This window comes from Pongo pygmaeus, chromosome 1 (assembly GCF_028885625.2).
Source record: "Pongo pygmaeus isolate AG05252 chromosome 1, NHGRI_mPonPyg2-v2.0_pri, whole genome shotgun sequence".
NCBI classification, from domain to species: Eukaryota; Metazoa; Chordata; class Mammalia; order Primates; family Hominidae; genus Pongo; species Pongo pygmaeus.
Genome location: NC_072373.2, coordinates 108,338,649 through 108,363,866, shown reverse-complemented (window position 1 = coordinate 108,363,866; position 25,218 = coordinate 108,338,649). Strand labels below are relative to the sequence as shown.

Sequence of the window (25,218 nt, the reverse complement as noted above, 5' to 3'; positions counted from 1 at the left end):
AGGAAGAACTCAATAAATGTTTGTTGGATGAATAAGTAATATTTGTGAAAGTGTTTTGTAGACTATGAAACTGCACAAACGAAAGATCACAAGGATGATTGCTTATGAAGCCCAGAAATTGAAGTGGAACTCCTTTCTTAATGTAACACACACATACACATTACACACATTTTTTTTTCCTTGAATAGTGGCTGCATTTTTTTTAATGGAACACTGGGCTACTTTTAAATATTGAAATCAAAATGTACGTGCCCACTTTTTATTAGCAGTTGCTCCATTTGCTCTTCCAGCTTTGGCTGGAAAACATTTATTTGTATACTTAGTATCTCTGTCCTTGGTTACCCCCATCCCTGCCTTCTCACCCATCTTTAGTCTGCCATATGGTCTTGACATAGATTTTCAACTGTTAGACTGTCAGGTTTTCAAGGATGCATTTTAAGAAATCAGTTTCTTTGAAAGCACTTGAACCAAAAGTCAAATGGCATGATGTAAACCAATAGTTTTTCAATGAAGAAATGAAAACCTTCAATAATTACAAATAAAGAATCTAACCTATTGACACCAATTTGGTTACACTGTATTGATTTGTACAAAAATATTATGAGACAGCAGGCTACTTATACTCTACTGATCAGATTACAAGTATACTTAGTAAAGACAGAAATAGTATAGCCATAAAAGAGTTTACCTTAAAGTGTCACCTGATTTTAGTTGTCCCTCACTGACTCAAGTAATTTCCTTTATTCAGGTGGATCTGCCTGTTGGCGGAGAACCCTAGAATGCATGCAACCATGCACATCATCTGGAGACACAGCAGGTGAGTCTACCATGTCAAGAGCAGATGACAATGAATGGAAAAAGCTGGTCTTGCTACTTTCTCAGTAACAGTGACTAGCAGTGTGTATGAAGAGATCAAAATTCTAAAGGTTCCCACAAATTTCTCAGTTTCCTATTTAGAGCTTCAGGTCTTTGGAGATATCTTCCAGATATGGTATTTGTCTGTTTTCCTTATTCTTCTGTGAAATGGTATAAATGAAGGTGGGTTGGGTGGGGTAGGTGGGGCTTTGAGGCCTTCCATTTCATCTGAGCTCACTGTTCCAGGAGGAGGTCCCTGAGAAGCTCAGGCAGTTCCACATATGCCAGCTCCCGCACAGCTCAGCAGGACTTGACAATGATTGCACTGTGAGGCTTTCATCCTTCTGGGCAATTGGCAAATCCAAAATTCCTAGGTTGAGGGGTTTACAGTGGCACCCTAGAGAGGAGGTAGGATCAAGGGCATTGTCTTGAAGCGGCTTTGTCTAACAAGCACCAATTTTTTACTTAGCTTGAATGCTTATTTTGACATATCTTGGAGTTAAGTAAATGGAAATTTTGGAGAGGAACCTTAAGGAAACTCCAAGTCACCCCTGGATATTGCCAATAGAACCCAAGTATGGTAAACACTTCAAAGCCTCCATAGTGTTGTATGAAGCATGGAATCCCTCTTCTGAGGGTTTGAATTCACCCACCAGGGAAATGTTTTTCAAAGTATTGTCCTACTGAACCATGCAATCAAGAGTAGTGATGGGGAGGGCTTCTAGTGAAGGAGAGCCTTCATCTGTAATAAGCATCGTGGACAGAACTAATGCACAGTGATAGTGGTCTAAAACCACTATCCACTGAAAGAACCTCAAGAGCTCTTGTCCTTCTGATGTATGGAATTTCTTAATTTTTTATTCCTTTGTATCTCCCAGTGGTATTTTGGAATATGAACACCTCCACTGGATTACTTTCCCCATTGTGACTAGGAAGTCTGTATCTTTTTGAGTGAATCAGATTATCAAAGGGCATCCCTCAGAACCTTTCATGCTGCATCTAATGAGGAGCTCACTTACATTTATAGCACACAGTATTGACAATCACATTGGGCAAAATGAAAACATGACAATAATATTAATACCACATATTTAAATAATAGTCTACAATTCACAGTTACATAAATTAAATTTCATGGTTAAATTCATAGCACATTCATAGTTAAATCATATCTCATCAATTTTTACAATGTGCCATCAGGGTAAGGCCATATTATTTCTATTTTACAGATGAGGAGTTTGAGACTCAGAGAAGGCAATGACACACCTTAGGTCAGCTAACTAGTGTACACAGAGAAATTGGCTCTCAAGTCAGATCTTCCAACCCTAGTCCACCGATGCTAACTCATGCCATCAGATGACCTCCCAAGGGGCTTTCAGGAAGATTCGTTGATGTCAAATCACCTGAGTTCTGACATTTGTAGTCCCTTTGGGAAAATCTCCACTTAGATTGCCATGGACATCCACTTGATGAGTGACAGTTTTCTCCAGGGAAAGATGCTTCTTAGTTGATCTTGCTCCACCTTTACTGGTCAACTTTACCCTAGGCCTCAACATTCTTGATAAAGAGCGCATCCTCTCCTACCTAGCTTGCCATTGTATTGCTCATATTGGGGAGGGTGTGACTTTAAGATTTCATAAAAATCCTTTTTCTCATACCTGATTATGCCATGTTTGTAGACACACTGTAGACATGTTATCATATTTTCTACTTCTTTGTTTTAATCATCTTGATTTAATCCCTGTGAGCTCATATTCCTTCATTAATGTCATCAAATTAAAAGAGGAAAAGGGATTTTGGAGGCTTATGCTGGATTTCCCCAAAGAAAGGCACAATAGTGGTCCACTCAGCCTCTGCTGTGCCCTTCCTGTGGCAGGGACACACTATCAGGGAATGCAGCCTGTAATAACTAGACCCCCCTCATTATCACATAGATCTTCCTTTTGTTCAGCTGAAAATTTCAGCTTTTACCTTCCACACATTGGTACTTGTCTTGTCCGTTTTTCATGTGAAAGTTTTTCAAATATATGAGACAGTCATCACATAGCATTAAAGTTATATAACTGGAAGTTGTTATGTTCTGAACCATGTCTCTCCAGGTTCATATGTTGAATTCCAAACCCCCAGTGTCTCAGAATGTGACTGTATTTGGAAACAGGGTCTACATTAGTTTGTTTTCACACTGTTGTAAAGATATACCTGAGACTGGATAATTTATGAAGAAAAGAGGTTTAATTGATTCACAGTTCTGCAGGCTGTACAGGAAACATGGCTGGGGAGGCTCTAGAAAACTTACAATCACAGTGGAAGGTGAAGAAGCAGACACATCTTCACATGGCTGGCAGGAAAGAGAGAGAGCAAAGGGGGAGGTGCTACACGCTTTCTAACAACCAGACCTTGAGAGAACTGTATCATGAGAACAGCAAGGGGAAAGTCAACCCCCACGATTCAGTAACCTCCCAGCAGGCCCCTCCCCCAACTCTAGGAATTACAGTTAGACATGAGATTTGGGTGGGGACACACAGCCAAACCATTTTATTCTGCCCTGGCCCCTCCCAAATCTCATGTCCTTCTTACATTTCAAAATACAATCATGCCTTCCCAACAGTCCCCCAAAGTCTTAATTCATTCCAGCATTAACTCAAAAGTCCATGCGCATATTTTCTTCTAAGACAAGGTTAAGTCCCTTCCAAATATGAGCCTGTAAAATCAAAAACAAGTTAGTTACTTCCCAGATACAATGGGGGGTACAGGCATTGGGTAAATGCTCCCATTCCAAAAGGGAGAAATCAGCCAAAATATAGAGGATACAGGCCCTATGCAAGTCGGAAACCCAGCAAGGCAGTCATTAAGTCTTAAAGCTCCAAAATAATAGAGCTTAAAGTTGTTGGTGGATTTACCATTCTGCGTCTGGAGGATGGTGGCCCTCTCCTCAAAGCTCCATTAGGCAATTCCCTAGTGGGAACTTTGTGTGGAGATTCCAAGACCATATTTCCCCTCCCTACTGCACCAGTAGAGGTTCTCCCTGAAGGCTCTCCCCCTACAGAAGTCTTCTGCCCGGACATTCAGGCATTTCCATACATCTTCTGAAATCTAGGTGGAGGCTCCCAAGCCTCAACTCTCGCCCTCTGTCTACCCACAGGCTTAACACTACATGGAAGCCATGAGGCTTGCAACTTTCACCCTCTGGAGCAGCAGCCTAAGATATATCTGGGGCCCTTTGAACCATGGCTAGAGCTGGAGCAGCCGGGATGCAGGGCACCATGTCCTGAGGCTGCAGAGAGTAGCAGGGCCCTGGGCCTGACCCATGAAACCATATAACCCTCCTGTGCTTCCAGACCTGTGATGGGAGGGGCGGCTGCAAAGGTCTCGGAAATGCCTCCAAGGCATTTCCCCATTGTCTTGGCTATTAGCATTTGGCTCCTCTTTACTTATGCAAATTTCTGCAGCTGGCTTGAATTTCTCCCCAGAAAATGGGTTTTTCTTTTCTACCACATGGCCAGGGTGTAAATTTTCCAAACTTTTATGCTCTGCTTCCCTTTTAAATGTAATTTCCAGTATCAAATTATCTCTTTGTGCATGCGTATTAGTGTATGCTGTTAGATGCGGCCAGGCCACATCATGAATGCTTTGCTGCTTAGAAATTTCTTTTGCCAGATACCCTAAATAATCTCTTTCAAGTTCAAAGTTCCACAGATTGCTAGCACAGGAGCACAATGCCACTAGTCTCTTTACTAAAGCATAGCAAGAGTGACCTTTACTTCAGTTCCCAGTAAGTTCCTCATCTCCATCTGAGACCAGCTTGGCTATCTCTGTCCATATTACTATCAGCATTTTTGTCAAAATCATTCAACAAGTCTCTAGGAAGTTCCAAACCTTCCCTCATCTTCCTGTCTTCTTCTGAACCCTCCAAACTGCTCCAACCTTTGTCCACTACTCAGTTCCAAAGCTGCTTCTACATTTTCAGGTTTCATTATAGCAATGCCTCACTATTTGGTACAAATTTTCTGTATTAGTCCCTTTCCACACTGCTACAGAGACATACCTGAGACTGGGTAATTTATGAAGAAAAGATGCTTAATTGACTCACCATTCTGCAGGTTGTACCAGAAGCATGGCTGAGGAGGCCTTAGGAAACTTAAAATCCTGGCGGAAGACAAAGGGGAAAGAGGTACATTTTCTCATGGCCAGCAGAACAGAGCGAGAGCAAAGTGGGAGGTGCTACACACTTTCAAACAACCAGTTCTGGTGAGAACTCTATCAGGAGAACAGAAAGGTGGAAGTCCGCCCCCGTGATTCAATCACCTCCCACCAGGCCCCTCCTTCAACACTGGGAATTACAATTCAACATGAGATTTGGATGGGGAAACAGAGCCAAACCATATTAGGGTCTTTAAGAGGTAATAAGTTAAAATGGAGTTATTAGGGTGGCCCATAATTCTACAGAACTGATGTCCTTGTAAGAAGGGGAAGAGACACCAGAAGTGCCAGCATAGAGGAAAGGTCCTGTAAGGACACGGGCTAAAGACAGCGAGAGAGGCCTCAGGAGAAACCAAAGCCACAAACACCTTCTCTTGGACTTTCAGCCTCCAAAGCTGTGAGAAAATACATTTCTGTTGTTTAAGCCACCCAGTCAGTCTGTGGTACTTTGTTATGGCTGCCCTAGCAGATGAATTCAGAAGTCAAATGTATATGGCTTTGAAGCCACAGAGGAAGGTGAGATGATCTGGCCAGAGATCCAAGGTGAAAGGGGTGGAGAGCTATGGGGTAAATCACTTTACAGAGTGGGTATAGGAAGAAGGGCCTGTGAATAACACAGAGAAGAATCAAGATAGAGCAGAGTTAAAGATGACAAGGGAAGACAGAGTTCTTTGCTTCTTTTATTTTGGGTTCACATCTCTTAATTTTGTGTTCACTTTTGTCAAGGTCATCCTCAGCATTTATACTCTGTCTCCTTTTGTGCCCCCATGGACCAAGTTAAGAAGGTGTAGGCTTCAAATCTGAAGATTGGTCACCACAAAATTCAAAGGTAAGTGAAAGGGTTTATATTAGTGTCACTGAATCAAGGGCCAATCTCAAAATTTACTTGGGGAATTTTTCAAAGTGCACATTTATTTGACATACACTATGAAATTTTATTTTAGTATAGATTTGTGGCGGGATACTACCATATATTTTGAAAACAAACAAACAAGCAAACAAAAAAATGTTCCTCAAACCCACAGAATCCCCAGGTACTTTTGATGTACACATTGATGGAGACAAAGTAATCCAGATGAAAAGACAAATGAATTCTTTTCTACATGCCTGGAAATAATGCCAGATGATTTTAGATTTCAAACTTCATAGAAAATTGAAATTTCCCCCTTTTGTAGGGGGAATGTTTTGTTAATGTAGCATACACAGCCTATGTTTTCTATTCCTATTACTTTTAATAATAATTTTTTTCTTTTCTGTTTTTTCAGAGACAAGGTCTTTGTCTGTTGCTCAGGATGGAGTGTAGTGGTGCCATAGCTCACTGTAATCTTGAATTTCTGGGCTACTGGCATACACTACCATGCTTGGCTAATTGTTTCTTATTTTTTGTAGTGACAGGGTCTTACTATGTTGCCCAGGCTGGTCTCAAACTCCTGACCTCAGGTAATCCTCCCACCTTAGCCTCCCAAAATGCTAGGATTATAGGCATGAGCCACCATGCCGAGCCTACCTTTTTTTTTTTTTTTTTTTTTGGAGATAGAGGCTTGCTCTGCAGCCCAGGCTGGAGCGCAGTGGCTTCATCTCGGTTTACTGCAGCCTCCCGGGTTCAAGTGATTCTCCTGCCTCAACCCCCAGTTAACTGGGTCTACAGGCACCTACCACCACACTCAGCTAATTATTGTGGGGTTTTTTTTGTTTTTTTGTTTGTTTGTTTGTTTTTTGTTTTGAGACGGAGTCTCACTCTGTCGCCCAGGCTGGAGTGCAATGGCACAATCTCGGCTCACTGCTACCTCTGTTTCCCGGGCTCAAGCAATTCTCCTGCCTCAGCCTCCTGAGTAGCTGGGACCACAGGCGCCAGCTACCACATCTGACTAACTTTTGTATTTTGAGTAGAGATGGGGTTTCACTATGTTGGCCAGGCTGGTCTCGAACTCCTGACCTTGTGATACGACCGCCTCGGCTTCCCAAAGTGCTGGGATTACTGACATGAGCCACCGTGCCCGGCCCACCAGCCTACTTTTAATGGTAATTTTGAAAATGACAGTTGACCTGGTAGCCTTTGGGGATGTTTGTGTTCCTCCTCCCAGCAAATCGCCTTCTGTGGGCAACAGGCGCTGCTCCTCTCTCATGTGTCAGAAAATCAGTCTGAAACTAGCTATCAAAGCGTACAATAGTCTGTCACGTTGACCATCACATTATTTGTTGTGACTTGGGAGAACTCCCTTGTTTTCTCAAATCTCTGTCTGCTGAGAATTAGGAACCATTTCTATATAATAAAAAACTATTGCTCACCAGAAAATATATTCTACTTTCCTGTGGAAGAAAACTTATGACATTGAACTTGATAAAAAGCCATTTTCACAAGCTCAAATAAAACCAGTCTTCTCCATCTCCCCTCCCACCTCTGTTGGCTCAAGTATGAGCAACTGAAGGATACCACGCTGCAAAGGAGATGTTGGGCTTTAGGCTGAAGCCAATCTGGGCTAACCAGAGTTAATCAAATTCTATATTTAAAAAAATGAATTGTACCACTCTAACTTAGATGTTTTGGAGAAACACTAACACATTTTTTTTTTACTGACTTCTTAAATTAAAAAAAAAAAACAAAAAACTACTGCTCCTTTCCTTTTGGGTGAGGAGGCAATAGGGTCTTGAGAATCACCAGGACAGCCAGACTCTGTTAGTTTACTTTCAGGTGAATACATTAGGTAGATAGGCAGACCTACTATACACTACGCCTAAAACATCACAGTGGAAAGCTGTGTGTGTGTTTGTTGGGGGTGGAGGTGCCTGGTCCTGAGATTTATCAAGCCTACCTTATGGGTACTGACTTGACCGGTTCATCTACTTTAGGGACGATGAGAATATACTCCCCTGCCCCAAATTATATTTTATCCAGGTGCCCTGGTGTCTGACATTCCATCTGTAATCTTTCTTTCCTGCTTTTAAAATGAACATTCTCTTGGTTTGTGCAAAACACTAAACTACTTTATGAAGATAGATACACTAATGTAGGAAGCTGCTTTGTTTTCCATTGGTTGAAAAGGACTAGTGGAGCTGCAGGAAGCTTGGAAGTTCATCAGTGGGAATGGAGGGAGGCGGCCAAGAAGGTGAGGGGAAGGGGAAGGGCCACAGACGGATTTTGTCTACTTGGGAATTTTGAATGGGATTGACCCTGTCAACTCAGTAATAGTTAAAAATGAAACAAAAAAAAAAACAAGGTTTTTGAGTGTTGTTTGAATCCAAGTGCACTATTTCAGTAGTGGAACTGGGCAAGACTTATAAAGCTGGCATAGGGAAGGGTGATTAGGATTGCAACCATAAGCATGAGGTGAAAATCATGACATTTATTTGGGCACAGAAGCCAGATCATTAATATTTGAGGAGCACCTTTCAAAACTCAAATTTAGAGGGCAGAAAACAGTGTTGGCTTTTTACACTATTTCTCTCTTTTTGAGGTAAGTCAGAGAGTTGAGTTATGAAGCATTAAAAGATCATTTTATTCCCATATTAAATTTTCTTCTTTTCACTTGGAGAAAACCTCTTAGGCCAAAGACCATTGGAAGTGGCCTCCATGTTTAATTCACTGGCCCCTAATTTCTGCTGGACCTTCATTTCAATCGACTGTGTTTCAGGAGGAAAGTGATTCTGGTGACCTCACTGTAGGGAGACAGGAGCCTCTGGCAAGTTACCAAACTGCCGGCCTATTCTACATGAGTGGAGCTCTTTGCTTTGGCAGAGGAAAGCAATGCTGTTGTAGGTCAACAGTCAATTGTGTCCCGGAAGTTGTTAAATGTGTGGGGCATTCTAACCACTGCTGCTGGTGGAGAGACCTGGCTGTTGCCTGCATCTCACCTTCAGAATATGGCCCTGATTAAGCTCTGCAGGTAGAGTCCTGGTTTCTGAGAAGGGTACAGGGCCTGAGGACATGCTGGTATTTCTTCCTCATGCTGCTGCTGAGGACACAGAGAAGGGTGTTCTGGACAAATTAGCCAGTTATTGGTTCCCCAGATAACTTTGGTTTTACACACCTGACTTGACTCTGTGAGTGAGTGGGAGGCTGTTTTCTCTGACTGTTTTTGCATCTTGGCTTTCATGTCACTACATGAACATTCAGCCCACAGATTTCTGTTATCTAATCAGGTGCATCAGTCCGTGGTGGAGATGAGAGGGGAGGAACACCCCTCTGACTCAGATTTTGCACAAACAAAATTCAATCTTGTTAGCAATGGCAGGAAGAGCACCCACAGCTGCTCAGATCAGATCTTTCCCTGACAATCTGCAGGGCAGTGAAAGTGCGTGAGGAGTTTTTATGGCAAGATAAGCAATACAAGGGCCCCAATTTGGTTACTAAATAAAATAAAATGTCAATATTTACACATGACCTTCAAGGCTCTTACACTCTTGCTTTCTTAATATTCAGTACAGACTGCATTTTCTTTAGTCTGTTACCAACAGCTTGGAAATTCAGTTAGAGGACATAACCCAAATGTTCTCCAAATGTTGCTTCCAAATGGTCATCTTGAAAAGTGCCATTTTAAGGCATGCAATCTTTCTGCACTGAGAGAGGGCTGTCGCTCTGCCTACCCAACTGCAGGGGAATTATCCAAAGATTAAAACCACTGATGATAAAGACAGTGCCACGCAGCATATTTTAATTTGTTGATAATGAAAGCACAAGAGGCCTTTTTACAGGCTTCTTGAAGCCTTACTATTGTGTATTGCACATACAACCCTGGCTTGTGCGCTGACACAAACAAATAAACGCGATCGTAATGGTTGAAATATAGTTAGAAACACAGTTGAGAACATCTGTATTGTAAGCAGAAATAAATTAGAAATACTGAAGTGTTTTGTAGCTGTGAAAATGAAGGAATAAAAAAAACTCACAGTACCTGGATTAAGCGGTTATAAATAATGTATAAAGCAAAAATCTCATTACCCCCTGTGTAAACTCCCCCAAATGAAATATATTTTATGAATGTAATAACACTGTAATAACCAAAGCATTTGTTTTTCCCCACAAACTTTCCATTTCATAACTGTGAGATTGTTTGGATTTACAGGTTCGGGCCACAGCATCCGTGAGTTTAGTGGTTTTGGTCTCTTCCTTGTGACCTTCGGCTCTAGGATGCTGCACAGCTCCTCTCTGCACTATCTATCAGAATGTTGCTCTGCGTGCTTGAAAGTTTCCCCAAACAGAGGTACATAAAAACAAACAGAGGCGAAACACAAATCCCCTCAGCCCTGGAGGAAAAGGCCTTGAAGCTCTTCCAGTGCAGAGGCCACGCAGAGGACGTACTCCTACCTGTGCACATCAGCCATGCCTGGGGAGCCTCCTGGGGTCCAGGCTGCTGGCGATGGAATCCATCATGTTGCTGATGTCACTGTAAGTAGCAGCTGCCAGCTGAGCTACGGGGCAGTTTGAGGGGCCAGAAGTTTTCTCCTGGATGCCTTCTTCAGCGTAACCAGGAACCAGAGAAAATGCAATTCTTCATATGCCCATCTCACTCCTGCAGCCTGGGGTCCCTCTTCAGTTTCTTTCTTTTTTTTTTAAATCATAAGCACATAGGCTCTGGGACATCATGGAACCCAGCAGCATGCTGAAAGGTGAAGCACAAGTCTAAAGTCTTGTTGGTTACGAAATCCAGCTCTCCTGGATTAGGCAAGGGGAAAACCACATATTTAAGATATACTAGGGCAAGAAGTAAAGCGGAGAGAGCTGGCTCAATGAAATTTTGTGTATAATAGGAGCCATCCTATGTCTAATTGTCTCCTATCTCAGAGACCTCATGATTATTTCTGAGCTTTAACCAATGAATTAATGTAGGTTCTATCTGGCTCTTCTAACATCTTTGGAATGATTCCTCAGTGAACCACAGCTATCCATAGAGATAACAACCTGAATCCAAGCCCAGTGCCCAATCAGGTGCTACTCTTACTTGCATGACTTGGTTCTATTCTTGCCCAGTCCCACTGGGACAGCAATGGTAGCTAAGCAGCTAAGCAGAGTGACCTCATTAGATTCTCTTCTAGTATAAAATCATATGTTAACTCATTTTTGGACTCATAGTCAGAAACTTGTAATTTTTCCTCATTTTGGCATGCAGCTGTTGCACAGTGGGGGAAATATGACTGGATAATGAGTCAAAAAGACTTGCTCTTACATTCCATCTTCCCCTTCATTGCCTGGGTGTCTTTGGACCAGTCAATCTTTGAGCCTCAGTTATCTAGAAAATGGGGACACTACTACTTTATATTTTTTCTTTTAGTGGGACCTAGATAAGGTAATGTAAATAAAGGGGCTTTATTTATATATTGAATGGCATGATGTTATGATTACTAAAAGGAAATAGCTATTCTACTTACATTACAATGTGGTTTGAGAATCAAATTCAATGAAATATGTGAAGAGGATTTTGAAAAGTAGAAAGAGCTGAGCAATGCAAAATACATCACTGCACTTGAATGTAATGGCTGGTGTCATGTCAGCTGGATTAACTGTGGTCACCAGTTCTCATATACCCATTTGCTAGAGTAGCTCAGTCCTCTGGACTATGAAAAAGGGCACAGAAGCTACAGACACGAGATCTGGTACTATCTTTACCACTACCTTTTTATTGTGAGCACCTCAATCATTTTGAGATATTTGTCTCATTTCTTTTACTTTGAATATGCAAAAACAACAGTCACGTCCTAATATGGCTATTGGGAAAACATAACTGAAATGGATGCAGAAAATAGCCTTTAAGGACAAAGTTATGCGAAGGACATAAATCATGCATGAACTCTTTCAGCAATGAATAGGCACATCTCCACATACCCCAGGATCTTAAGCTGATAATGTAACAACAAGAACCTATTGAATCAGGACAAGGTGATGGTTCTGCTCCTGTGGCAATCTAGGTCTCAGAATCTGGTATGCAGGCAGGATGTAAAGAGCAGATTGCATTTTCAGGAGAAAGGTTAAGCTTGAATGTTTTGGATGGGAGGTGATTAGATGCATTTTTAAAAAGTCCTTGAATTTACCTGATGATTTTTGTGTCCTTGTGACGGTTGTAGCCCATTCCAGGATACGAATAAATTTAGCAACACAAAGAAGGTCATTTAAAAATCTTTCCCTCAGATGCTCCACTTCCTCTTCCTTCTAGCTTTCTCCTCTTCACTAATTTGGCAACCCGTGAGGCTGCCCTTTTGCTCACTGGCAGTTTAAGAATAGTGATAAGTGGTTTTTGAAAATGTTTTGAAACTTTTATAGGAGAGAGGTGGAAAGATGGAGGTTTCTAGAAAACCCTTAATAGAAGAGACCCATTTTATTTATTTATTTTTGGTTTTAAAACATTATTTTATTTTGAATGAATTTTAGACTTTAAGAAATTGCAAAAACACTAGAAAGTGTTCCTTTAATCCCTCACCCTGCTTCCACTTATGTTGAATCTCTCTCATCATTTTAATTATCAAGAATAGGAAATTGACATTGGTACAATATTATTAACTAAGCTACAAACTTCATCTGATATTTACCAGTTTTCCTGCAAATATCATTTTTCTCCCATCCAAGTACTAACCAGGCCTAACCCTGCTTAGCTTCTAAGATCAGACAAGATTGGGTGCGTTCAGGGTGGTATGGCCATAGACCCAAATATCATTTTTCTGTCTCAGGAGCCTATTCAGGACCCCACATTGTATTGAGTTGTATTTCTCCCTAGTTGACTCCAATCTGTGACAGTTCCCTAGTCTTTCCTTGTCCTTCATAACTTTGGCACTCTTTGAAGGATACTGATTATTACCAGTGGAAGGTATCCGAGTTACTGGTGGCAAATCCATACAGGTCTGCAGCAACCTCAGTTCTTGCCCCCTCAGAAGAAAGAATTTGACTGAGGGGCATAAGGCAGAAAAAGAGATCAAGGCAACTTTCAGAGTAGGAGTGGGAGTTTATTTAAAAAGGCTTTAGAACAGGAAAGAAAGGAAAGTACGCTTGGAAGAGACCCAGGTGGGCATGTGAAGGTCAAGTGTAGTGTTTAACCTTGATCCTAAGACTTTATAGGCTGGCCTCTTTCCCATGATTCTTCCCTTAAAGTGGGCTGCCCTCATGCACAGAGCCCTCCTTACCCTTGGGAGATGAGCATGTGCACTGTGTTTAGGAAGTTGTATGCATGCCCACTGGAGGCTTTCTTCCCTTTTCTCATGGCGTGCCCCTGGGAGGTCATACTCTGCCATTTTATCTCCCAATGCACATGTCTAGGAAGTTGTGTTTCCCTGGCACCTACATTCAATTCACACTTTAGTGCAACAGGTGTGGACCATCACGAAATGGCCTCTCCCTGGTGCTGGCTGCCAATTTATCACTTTTAGAGAGGCAATGTGATAACTGCCAAACCATCACCTGACATTTTTAGTGGATGGGGGAAAAGCCCACTCCTGCCCTGCTTATGCCTGTCTACCTATAAATACAATGATTAGTAATTTGGTAGAATGTCCTTCACTTTAGGTTTGTCTAATGTTTTGTCATGATTAGAGTGAAGTTATGCCATTTTGGCAAGAATACCACAGAAATGATACTGTATCCCTTTTCAGCACATCATGCCAAGGGATTCATGATGCTGATACATGCCTTATTAGTGGTGTTATTTGCTTTGAGCACTCCATTAGGTTAGTGTCTGCTGTTTTCTCCATTATGAAAACACCTTTGCAAAAACTATAACAGTGAGAAAATTATGACAGTGAAAGGGATCTGATCTAACCAACCCCCATCTTGCTTTTAACTTCCAAAATGCCTTACTCATTTCTGGGCTTATGCCAAGTTAATTTTGGGAGAAATTTAGTTTATAGTTTAAAAGATTGTATCCCTTCCTCAAAACTAAACCACGTTTGTGTAAAGCTGATGAAAGACCACCAGGTTAGGAGGATGAGAGGAACCTGAATTCTGTTAACATGTAGATATAAATAATTACCAACCATTATTCCAGAGGTCACAAGATTTGCAACTTCCCGATTGTTCCTGCAGATAACATCACTATTGTAGAACCTAAGATTGGCCTTTTGAGATGTCTTTTCAGATTTTTGCGTTTCTGAAAATGGATAGGTCCACCCAGACCCACAAACTGGTCCTGTGGCTCCACCCAGAAGTGGACTTAGCAGCTCATGAAGACCATTTTCCACACCCCTACGATTGCACCCCCAACCAATCAGCAGCACCCATTCCCTAGCCACCCCCCTCTCCTAAACTATCTTTAAAAAACCATAGTCTCCAAATTTTCAGGGTGGTTGATTTGCGTAATAATAAAACTCTAGTCTCCTGTTTAGCCAGTTCTATATGTGTAAAACTTTCTCTATTGCAATTCCCCTGTCTTGATAAATTGGCTCTCTCTGGGGAGCAGGCAGGAAGAACCCACTGGGTGGTTACAACTATACAGTTATTGTATTTCTCTTTGTAGCTGATAAGTGTTTTGAGGTAGATACTTTGAGTTTATTCAAATCCTGTTTATTGTTCTTGATTTTTTTTTTTCCATAAAGGATCAGATACCTGTGTGTTTTCTTATGTCTGATTTCTTACCAAGGAATCACATAACTCAAAATCACATCTTTTGGGTTTGGGTTTTGTTGTTGTTTTTTTTCCGTTACTTAATATCCCCATATCCACTCTAGAGACTTTCCTCACTCTTTTATACGTTTGTATAGTACTCCATGTTATTGTTCCAGCTTATTCAAGCACTCTTCCGTGTATGGGCATTTAAGTTGTTTCCAGTGTTTGGCAAATATAAACAATAATTGCAAGTTTATGCATATGCATTTTTGTATTGTCAGAGATACATACCCTAGAAATGGGATTGCTAGGTGAAAAGGGAAATGCATGTGCACTTTGGTTAGATATTGCCTAATATCCCTCCAAAAGTGTTGTACCAATTTGCATTTCTAACAGGGAAAGTGCCCATTTCCCCATAGCTTCAACAACAAGCCTTACCAACAGAATGTATTCTCATATTTGTTTTATTTTTGCCAATTCAATAAATGAGAAGGGGATTTCCTTAATTATCAGTGAGTTTAAGCATTTTCTGCATGTTTAAAAGCCATTTTGAATCTTTTTCTTCTTTTTTTCAAATGAATTATTTATTTATGCCTTTTCCTTATTTTCATCTCAGGATTCTGTCCTTCAATTTTTAAGATTTTTTAATGTATAAGGAATATTAGCCATTTTTCTCTAGTGTATGCTACAAATATTTTCTCTCAATATTTTAGTTGTTCTTTGATTTTGTTTATGGTGGTTTTTGTCACACAAAAAAATGCAGTCAAATTTATTAATCTTTTAAAAAATTGCCCCTGGATTTTAAATCATAGTTAGAAAGCCTTTTCCTTACCAGGGCTAAATAATAATGTAGCCATTTATTTTCTATACTATGTGGTTTTAGTTTTTGTATTTACATCGCTAATCCACTTGAAGTTTATTCTGCTATATGGTATGTTTTACCCTAGTGATTTGAGATACCACTTTTGTCATATACTAAATTTCCATATGTATTTTGGTCTAATTCTGGACTATTCTCTTCCACTGGCTTCTCTATTTCTCTATTTATGCTCCAGTACTACTCTGTTTTAATTATCCAGGCTTTATCAAATGTTTTAATTTCTGGTAAGCCTAATCACCACAGCTTTTCTTTTTCAGTGTTTTTCTACCTCATTCCTACCCATCTTTTTTTTTATATGAACTTTAGTATCAAAATCTCTAACTCCAGAAAATAGCCTGTTCATATTTTGATGGAACTGTATTACATTTATAAATTAACTTAGGGGGAAGTGGTATTTTCATAATGCTATAATTGTATCCAAGAACCTGGGAATGTGTTTCCTTTTATTCAAGTTTTTATTACTGTCTGTTAGGAGTGTTTTGACATTTTCCATGTATAGATTTTCATACCTCAAGTTAAATTTATTCATAAATACTTTTTATATTTTGATGCTATTTAAATGGTGTTTTCTCTACCATTATGTCCCCTGTTTGTTTATATGAAGGCTATTGATTTTTATGTTAATTTTACATCCGTCTTCTTCAGTAAATTATTGTATTGTTTGAGTTAGTTTTATTATTGATTCTCTGAGATTTTCCACATATATTATTATATCATCTGCAAATATAGTTTTACCACTCATTTAGTCACTCTTGTGCCTTTCACTGATTTCTCTTACCTAATTGCACTGGCTAATATCTCTAACAGTAGCAGAGATAGTAGATATTTATGTCTTGCTTCTGATGTTAGTAGAAACGTCCCTATTGCTTTTCCATTAAATAAGATAATGACTTTAGGACTACGAACCCCCAAAATTTGAGACAAGTCTCAGTTAATTTAGAAAGTTTATTTTGCCAAGATTGAGGATGTGCACCTGTGACACAGCCTCAGGAAGTCCTGATGACATGTACCCAAGGTAGTTGGGGCACAGTTTGGTTTTATACATTTTAGGGAGACATGTGACATCAATCAATCAATATACGTAAGAAGTACATTGGTTCTGTCCAGTGAAGGGGTGGCCTGCCCCTCCACACCTGTGGGTGTTTCTCGTCAGGTGGGATGAGAGACTGAGAAAAGAAAGAGACACAGAGACAAAGTATAGAGAAAGAAAAGTGGGCCCAGGGGAGTGGCGCTCAGTTTACGGAGGCACTCAGCTTACAGCTTACGGAGGACTGGCAGGCACTGGTCTCTGAGTTCCCTCAGTATTTATTGATCATTATCTCTACCATCTCAGAGAAGGGGATGTGGCAGGACAATAGGGCAATAGTGGGGAGAAGGTTAGCAGGAAACACGTGAACAAAGATCTCTGTGTCATAAATAAGTTTAAGGAAAGGTGCTGTGCCTTGATGTGCACAGATACAAACACCTTGGTGCATTAAAGAGCAATATTGCTACTAGCATGTCTCACTTCCAGCCCTAAGGCGGTTTTCTCCTATCTCAGTAAATAGAATATACAATCGGGTTTTACACCGAGACATTCCATTGCCCAGGGACGAGCAGGAGACAGATGCCTTCCTCTTATCTCAACTGCAAAGAGGCCTTCCTCTTTCATTAATCCTCCTCAGCACAGACCCTTCATGGGTGTAGGGCTGGGGGACGGTCAGGTCTTTCCCTTCCCACGAGGCCATATCTCAGTCTATCACATGGGGAGAAACCTTGGACAATACCTGGCTTTCCTAGGCAGAGGTCGCTGCAGCCTTCTGCAGTGTATTGTGTCCCTGGGTACTTGAGATTAGAGAATAGTGATGACTTTTAACAAGCATACTGCCTTCAAGCAGTTTTTTAACAAAGCACATCCTGCATAGCCCTAAATCCATTAAACCTTGAGTCAACACAGCACATGTCTCTGTGAGCACAGGGTTGGGGCCAGGGTTACAGATGAACAGCATCTCAAGGCAGAATTTTTCTTAGTACAGAACAAAATGGAGTCTCTTATGTCTACTTCTTTCTACGTAGACACTGTGGGGAAAAGCAAGAGAGATCAGATTGTTAATATGTCTGTATAGAAAGAAGTAGACATAAGAGACTCCATTTTGTTCTGTATTAAGAAAAATTCTTCCGCCTTGAGATGCTGTTAATCTGTGACCTTACCCCCAACCCCGTGCTCTCTAAAACATGTGCTGTGTCAAACTCAAGGTTAAATGGATTAAGGGTTGTGCAAGATGTGCTTTGTTAAACAAATGCTTGAAGGCAGCATGCTCCTTAAGAGTCATCACCACTCCCTAATCTCAAGTACCCAGGGACACAAAAACTGCGGAAGGCCACAGGGACCTCTGCCTAGGAAAGCCAGGTATTGTCCAAGGTTTCTCCCCATGTGATAGTCTGAAATATGGCCTCGTGGGAAGGGAAAGACCTGACCGTCCCCCAGCCCGACACCTGTAAAGGGTCTGTGCTGAGGAGGATTAGTATAAGAGGAAGGCATACCTCTTGCAGTTGAGACAAGACAAAGGCATCTGTCTCCTGCCTGTCCCTGGGCAATGGAATGTCTCGGTATAAAACCCGACTGTACGTTCCATCTACTGAGATAGGGAAAAACTGCCTTAGGGCTGGAGGTGAGACATGTGGGCGGCAGTACTGCTTAACAAAGCATTGAAATGTTTATGTCTATGCATTTCTAAAGCACAGCACTTGATTCTTTACCTTGTCTATGATGCAAAGGCCTTTGTTCACGTGTTTGTCTGCTGACCCTCTCCCCACTATTGTCTTGTGACCATGACACATCCCCCTCTCTAAAAAACACCGATAAGTAATCAATAAATACTAAGGGAACTCAGAAGCCAGTGGGATCCTCCATCTGCTGAACGCTGGTCCCCTGGGTCCCCTTATTTCTTTCTCTTCACTTTGTGTCTTTTCCTTTTCCAAGTCTCTCGTTCCACCCAACGAGAAACACCCACAGCTGTGAAGGGGCGACCCACCCCCTTCAGACACAGTAACAGTCTGATCTCTCTTTCTTTTCTCCACACAGGGCTCATTGTAGGCCTGAGAGAGAGAGAGAGAGAGAGAGAGAAAAGGATAATTAAAGACAGTCTCATGAGATCTGCTGGAGGTTCAGGGAGGTCCCAGACCACCCTGGGCTTTCCCTGTAGGCCAATCCTTTATGTTCCAGTTATTGAATGCCCATTCTACTGTAGGAACAGATCATAGATATTAGAGTTCAGAAAATAAAGTTTCCCTGTTATTTATTCTGGAATTTGTCTTATCCTTTTAATATTCTACAAGTCTCCCACCAGTCTACTAAAGAATATCACTTCCCTAAGGAACAGAATGGTCTGCTTCTGATACTGAAAGTAAGATGTTTGTTTTTGAAGCAACATAGATTCAAATAGGGATAACAACTCTTTGTGGAAAATCAAAGCATCTTTATATTTACTTGAGTAAACAGAAAAAATATCTCAATTGAAATGATTTCCCGCCTGCCAAACAAAACAGTTTTCTTTTGTAAGTCCTATTCCATATACAAGGGTGGTCAAAGCACAAGGCTGCACAAAGGGAATCGTAATGAATTCAGCTAGTGCAAGCCACTGTGCCTGCCGACAGCTCACTTGCTCCATCCTGCAACCTGGACTGACAGGCTCAGCTGCTTACTAAGTGTCAGTTCTCTTCTCAAAGAGCCATGTTTTTCCTGGGAGTTAATTTGTGGGTGTTTCATGTTGGTTGAATTGGGCCTAAAGTCAAAGCAAAACTTTGGAGAAGCTGTGATGCATCCCAGGTTAAACCAGAACTATTTATTGCAGCTTCCCTTTTTGGCCACGTAGTTCTTGTCCTACAGAGTGGCTGGGATTTTCCACTTAAAGTGTCTGCTTGTATCTTGGGAGGTGGGTCGTGAGGACCTCTAGCCTTCTTTTTTTCCTGTGGCTCTCTTTGGAGGTCTGGCCAAACTGACCCACCAATGCTCCACAGGACCAGCCACAGGCAGAACGCTGCAGGACATGAAGTTTGCCTTTTACAGCCCCATACCTGTACTATTTTCACCTTTCTCAATCCCTAGGACTTCCCAGACCTACCCAGGGGCCTGGCTCCTTCGCTATGACACTAAACCTAGGCCCGCCTTGATTTTAAAAAATATAGCAACAATCACCACCACAATTACCATTTGTTGGCCCTTCATTATGTGCCTGACATTATGTCGCACATTGTATTCATATTTTTCTCCATCACTGTGTGAGCTCAACAGCTATAAGAAGTGGCTATACATGCAGTGAATACCTTTGGTGCCCTCTCTGTCTCCTTGCCTACTCCAGGAGGTCTCATGCAGGCCAGTTGGCATGATAGCTGTGTCCCTTTGCCTGAGGGAGTGCCCTCGCCTCCTGAGAAGATGGTAAATTGAGGGCTAAGCTAGAGGTGCTCAGTCCAGGAGTGATCCTCAAGGCAGCCACTTTATTGGTTTGTCTCCTGTCCCTCCTGTCTCACTTACCATTCCCTCTCATTGCTCTCTGGGATTTCTGCCCAAACTTGTTCTCAATCCTTGTGTCATGATTTGTCCTTGAAGGAATCTCCACCAAGATACTGCACGATTGTCCTCCCAGAACAGGAGAGAAAGAGAGCTTTGGGAGGTTGACATGCATGAGGACGTGTAGCTGGTGAGTGGCCAGCAGGGCTTGAATCAGCACCATCACTTACGTTTCCATCAGAATCAGTGTGGGCATATTTTTCTAGTTAGTTAATCAAATTAATTAATGTGTAGCTTTTTTGAAAATGATTTAAGCCTTTAGAACATATCCTAATACTTCCTTCTTCTATCAAATCTATTTGTCCTGTGTCTCATTCCATTGAGACTCAGGATTTAACCAGCAATATAATTAGATACAAATATAACAAAATTAATCAATATTGCAATGCTATAGCTGAAAGTGACAAAAGGTAGTATGTCTCTAGAGCTATTCATACCTTACACCAGACTTTTCCAATTGCAGTGCCTTAATTTAAAGGAAGAACTCTGTTAGTAGAATTTCAGGCATCTAAGTAGTCAAGGAAACCCCCTCTCCATGCTGTCCAATGGACTTTTCCTGAGCCCCTTACACATCTTTCCATTTGCTAACTCTACCTGCTGACACTGATGCTTTATCTAATCATCAATGGGATTCCTCTTGAATTGGAAGGCAAAGTTCAACTCTGAATGTGTGCTGGCCTGGCTCCTTCGCAGTGACAAAAACATGCAACTGTCTCTTCTTTACCTCTCTGGCTCATCAGGGGACATGGAGGAACTGTTTACGTGCCTTGGTTTCCCAGCCTGTGAAAGGAAGATAACACTTGCTCCAACATGCTTTTCAGCAGGTGATGTGGAGATAAATGTGATAAGGCCTATAAAGTCCTCCAAATTCTCGAGATGATATGTGCTATGTAAATGGAACACAGCCCTGTTATGATTAAAGTTTAATGCAGCAGCTCTCAGGCCTATACAGGGAATGCAGTCTGGCTGGAAGGTAGGATTGCTGAGTTGTCCCCTCTAATCATTGTCCCCGTGGATTCACCATCCAGCAGCCTCATCTTAGAAATGCCCATCCTTTCCGTTCATTCAATTTGGTTTTTATTTTCAAGAGACCAGTTACACAGTTACGTTTTTCTCTTTATATTCTTCAGCTATGGGGGTCAGGTTTTAGAAAACACATATGTACAAACATACATTGCCACCTAATTGATGACCCAACTCCTGGAGGGCCTAAGGACTAGATCAGCAACTAGACATTTAGATATAAATTCTGTGCTGAAAACAATATTCTTGATCCTCTGCATGTTTGTGTGTGGCCTGACACAATCATGCATTGGCTATTTTCTTTTCTTTTTTTTTTTTGAGACAGAGTCTCTCACTGTTGCCCGGGTTGGAGTGCAATGTCACAATCTTGGTTCACTGCAACCTCCGCCTCCCGGGTTCAGGTGATTTTCCTCCCTCAGCCTCTCGAGTAGCTGGGATTACAGGCACCCGCCACCACGCCTGGCTAATTTATCGTATTTTTAGTGGAGACGGGGTTTCACTATGTTGGCCAGGCTGGTCTCGAGCTCCTGACCTCGTAATCTGCCTGCCTCGGCCTCCCAAAGTGCTGGGATTACAGGCGTGAGCCACCGCATCTGGTCCAAGCATCACCCATTTACTTTTCTTTTCTTTTTTTTTGAGACAGAGTCTCGCTCTGTCGCCCAGTGCAGTGGCGCAATCTCGGCTCACTGCAAGCTCCGCCTCCCGGGTTCACGCCATTCTCCTGCTTCAGCCTCCTCAGTAGCTGGGACTACGGGCGCCGGCCACCACGCCCAGCTAATTTTTTGTATTTTTAGTGGAGACGGGGTTTCACCATGTTAGCCAGGATGGTCTCCATCTCCTGACCTTGTGATCTGCCAGCTTCGACCTCCCAAAGTGCTGGGATTACAGGCGTGAGCCACCGCGCCCGGCCACGTCACCCATTTTCAAAACAACAAGCTATACAATTTTCCTTTTTGTGACAGAATTGGAACTACTGGATTTCTCAGTAAAAGCAAAACAAAACAACCATAGAAAAATACCACCGTCTCCTTCTCAAATTAATTCTTTCAGTTTATGCTCCTAACTCCATAAAAATGTGGTTTAGCTTTCGAGGTTTTTATTAATATTTATAATGCCCTTTTGGTGCTCTTGAATCACACAGAAATAGAGCCCTGGTATAAATACCTATCTTCTAGGTGGATTGTGGTATACCTAAACTCAGCCATAAACTTTGAAGTTTTTATGTATGTGTATATTTGACTTTGCTTTGTTTCTCTTATTTCTTGATATAAAAGTTTATATTTTAAATACCTTTTAAAATGCAAATTTTAACAGCTTATATTTTATTTTCAAAAGTAATGCATGCTTATAAAAATATACTGATATGGATATAGAAACAAAGGGGAAAAAAAACCTCTTCTTCCAGACACATTTCTAAAATCCTGTTGCCAAGAAGTAAATCATGCACTTTAAGTCCTTTTAAATTAATGCTTTGTTAGTTTGAGGGATTGAAATTGTCTTAAGAAGCTACTAACTCATCATATTTCTTTATTTCTAAATATCAAAGTAACAAAAACTGTGAAAGATTTCAAAAATACAGAAAACTATACGAAATTATAATCACCCATAAGTCTACTGCCAAAAGGTAATCAAGTTTTAACATTTTAGTGTACTTCTTTCAAAATGTTTCTCTGCCAATATGATAGAGATGGTACAATGGTCCCTTCAGTCGCTCCATATTATATTGTAACAATTGTCTAATGTTAAAAGACATTTTGTCACTGGACGCAATGGTTCATGCCTGTAATCCCAGCACTTTGGGAGGCCAAGGCAGGAGGATCACTTGAGGTGAGGTGTTTGAGACCAACCTGGCAAACATGGCGAAACCTCGTATCTATTAAAAATACAAAAATTAGTTGCGCATGGTGGCACGCACCTGTAATCCCAGCTTCTTGGGAGCCTGAGGCAAAAAATAAACATTCTTTCAAAAAAACATAATTTTGAATGGCTGTAAAATATTCCTTTACAAATGCTTCATATTAAACTTTTTCCAGATAATGAGAGGGAATATTCAGTCCTCTCACCTCATGTTTTCCTTGTGAGGGAGGGGCTCTTCTTCAATGACCAGGAAGGAGACATGTAAATGGAACTCTCATTTGTCACCTCTCTCAATCCCCTCCCTCCTTCTTTAGAAAGGCAGAGTGACTCTTCTGGCTGCTGAGATGGAAGAGGTGTCAGTTCAGTCACTCTCCACAGCAATCCTGCGACGCCCTGAGGCTTTGTGTTTCATCTCCTTGGAATGGCTGGTTGGGCCCCACCATGTGGTCAGCTTCTCTGTCTGACAAGACTCACTTATTCTGGCATGTTCTTGCTCCTGCAGAGGGCAGACATGCAGTTGGGGATGGAAGTGTTTAATTCTGAAGGAAAAGTGGTAGGCTTGTAGCCACAGGTTGAGCTGCTTCTCTAATGCAGTTTAGTCAACCTTTAGGATTTTTTTTTTTTTTTTTTTTTTGAGACCGAGTCTTACTCTTATTGCCCAGGCTGGAGTGCAATGGTGCGATCTCGGCTCACCACAACCTCCAACTCCCGGGCTCAATCCATTCTCCTGCCTCAGCCTCTGGAGCAGCTGGGATTACAGGCATGCGCCACCACGCCCGGCTAATTTTGTATTTTTAGTAGAGACAGGGTTTCTCCATGTTGGTCAGGCTGGTCTCGAACTTTGGACCTCAGGGGATCCACTCACCTCGGCCTCCCAAAGTGCTAGGATCACAGGCGTGAGCCACCGCGCCCGGCCAACCTTTAGGATTATAGATAGATGTTCATCAGCTGGATTCCTGCATTTGTCTCTCAACTTGCTCCTAATTTAGATGAGGGGAGATAGTGAGTCAAGAGAAAAAAATGTAATGATTAATAGTTATAGCCCTATACCTCAACTAATGTTACTATTGCTAACATTTATTTAGTATTTATTCTGGGTCAAGCTGCATTTTCTCATATAATTCCCCCAACAACCCTGTGAGGTCATGGTATTGTTGTTATCATTTTACAGATGATGGAACTGAGGCATGATGAAAGCCTCTTGCAAGTAAGGGAGCTGGGATTTGCTCCCATGCTCCTAGCCACTTCAGTCTATCGCCCTTCATCTATTCTACATCATAAATAACACGAACTTTTTTGCACATCAATTGTAGCTTGACTTGTAAATTCTACCTGATGCTGTTTTCTATAGTTGAATATGTCTGTTGTTTTTTAAATAATATTTTATTGTAGTTATTGAATATCATTTATAATGACTTTTGGGATATACGGATTTTTATTTTTATGCAGTTAAATCTATTCTTATTTTCCTTCATGACTTATTCCATCTTGATTTTGTGTTTAGGAAGTCTTTCCAACCCAATAAATAGATTTTCACCTATATTTTCCTTTAGATTCTATGGTTTTATTTTAAAAGTATAACTTTTGCCATCCAGAAATTATTTGATATAAGAGAACCGTTCTAAGTTTTTGTTTTGTTTTGAAGAAAAAATAAACAAACAGTTGACTCAACACCATCCTTTCTCCACTGGTTTCCAAACCTGTTTCTGGTTTCTGTTTTTCTCCATTGCACTACCTACTAATTTTTCTGTAATTTCACTCTGTTTTTATTTGTTTGTTGAAGTTTTTACTGTAGCTTTATGGCATATTTTAATATTTAGAAGGATGAGTCCCACCTTGGTACTTTTTTTTTAGAAACTTGTTATTATCATGTGATATTCTTCCACATACATTTAAAAATTATTTTATCAAGTCTGTGTCCTAAAATCTTAGTGGGAATATAGTTAGAATCTAGTTTCATCTGCAACTCAGTTTGGAAGTATTTAATATCTTTACAGAATTCCTTTTTTCCATCTAGGAACCTGTAATTTATTTCTTCTTAAATATTTTCTCTTGCATGTCTCAGATACTGAATTTGTCCTCATGAATGTGGCATTCTTTCTTGTTCAGGTTATTTCTATTATTTTATATATTTGGAGACTATTGGGAATAGATTCTTATATAAATAGTTATTATGATTTCATATTGTTTAAAACAACTGGTTATTGTTGGCATATGGACAATGTGGACAATTTTTAAGAAGTATTTTTATTTAGTTTGTAGTTTCTTTATTGACCTCATTAATTTTAAAGTTTTTCCTTTGATCCTCCTGAGTTGTCTGTGCATAAATAT

General features: G+C 40.9%; 1 protein-coding gene and 1 long non-coding RNA gene across 2 annotated transcripts in view; both read right to left on the bottom strand.

The window, feature by feature from the left end:
• LOC134739492 (uncharacterized) overlaps positions 1–5,077 on the bottom strand; it is a 33,010-nt gene extending 27,933 nt beyond the window's left edge. The window contains exon 1 of the long non-coding RNA XR_010126186.1: positions 4,946–5,077. This is a non-coding gene — a long non-coding RNA (uncharacterized LOC134739492). The remainder of the gene's footprint in view (positions 1–4,945) is intronic.
• The window catches only part of LOC129015142 (neuroblastoma breakpoint family member 11-like), a 2,260,169-nt gene that overhangs the window by 845,445 nt on the left and 1,389,506 nt on the right, over positions 1–25,218 (bottom strand). Inside the window, 1 exon segment of the mRNA XM_063663940.1 lies at positions 22,545–22,563. Within this exon segment, the coding sequence (XP_063520010.1) occupies positions 22,545–22,563 (19 nt within the window).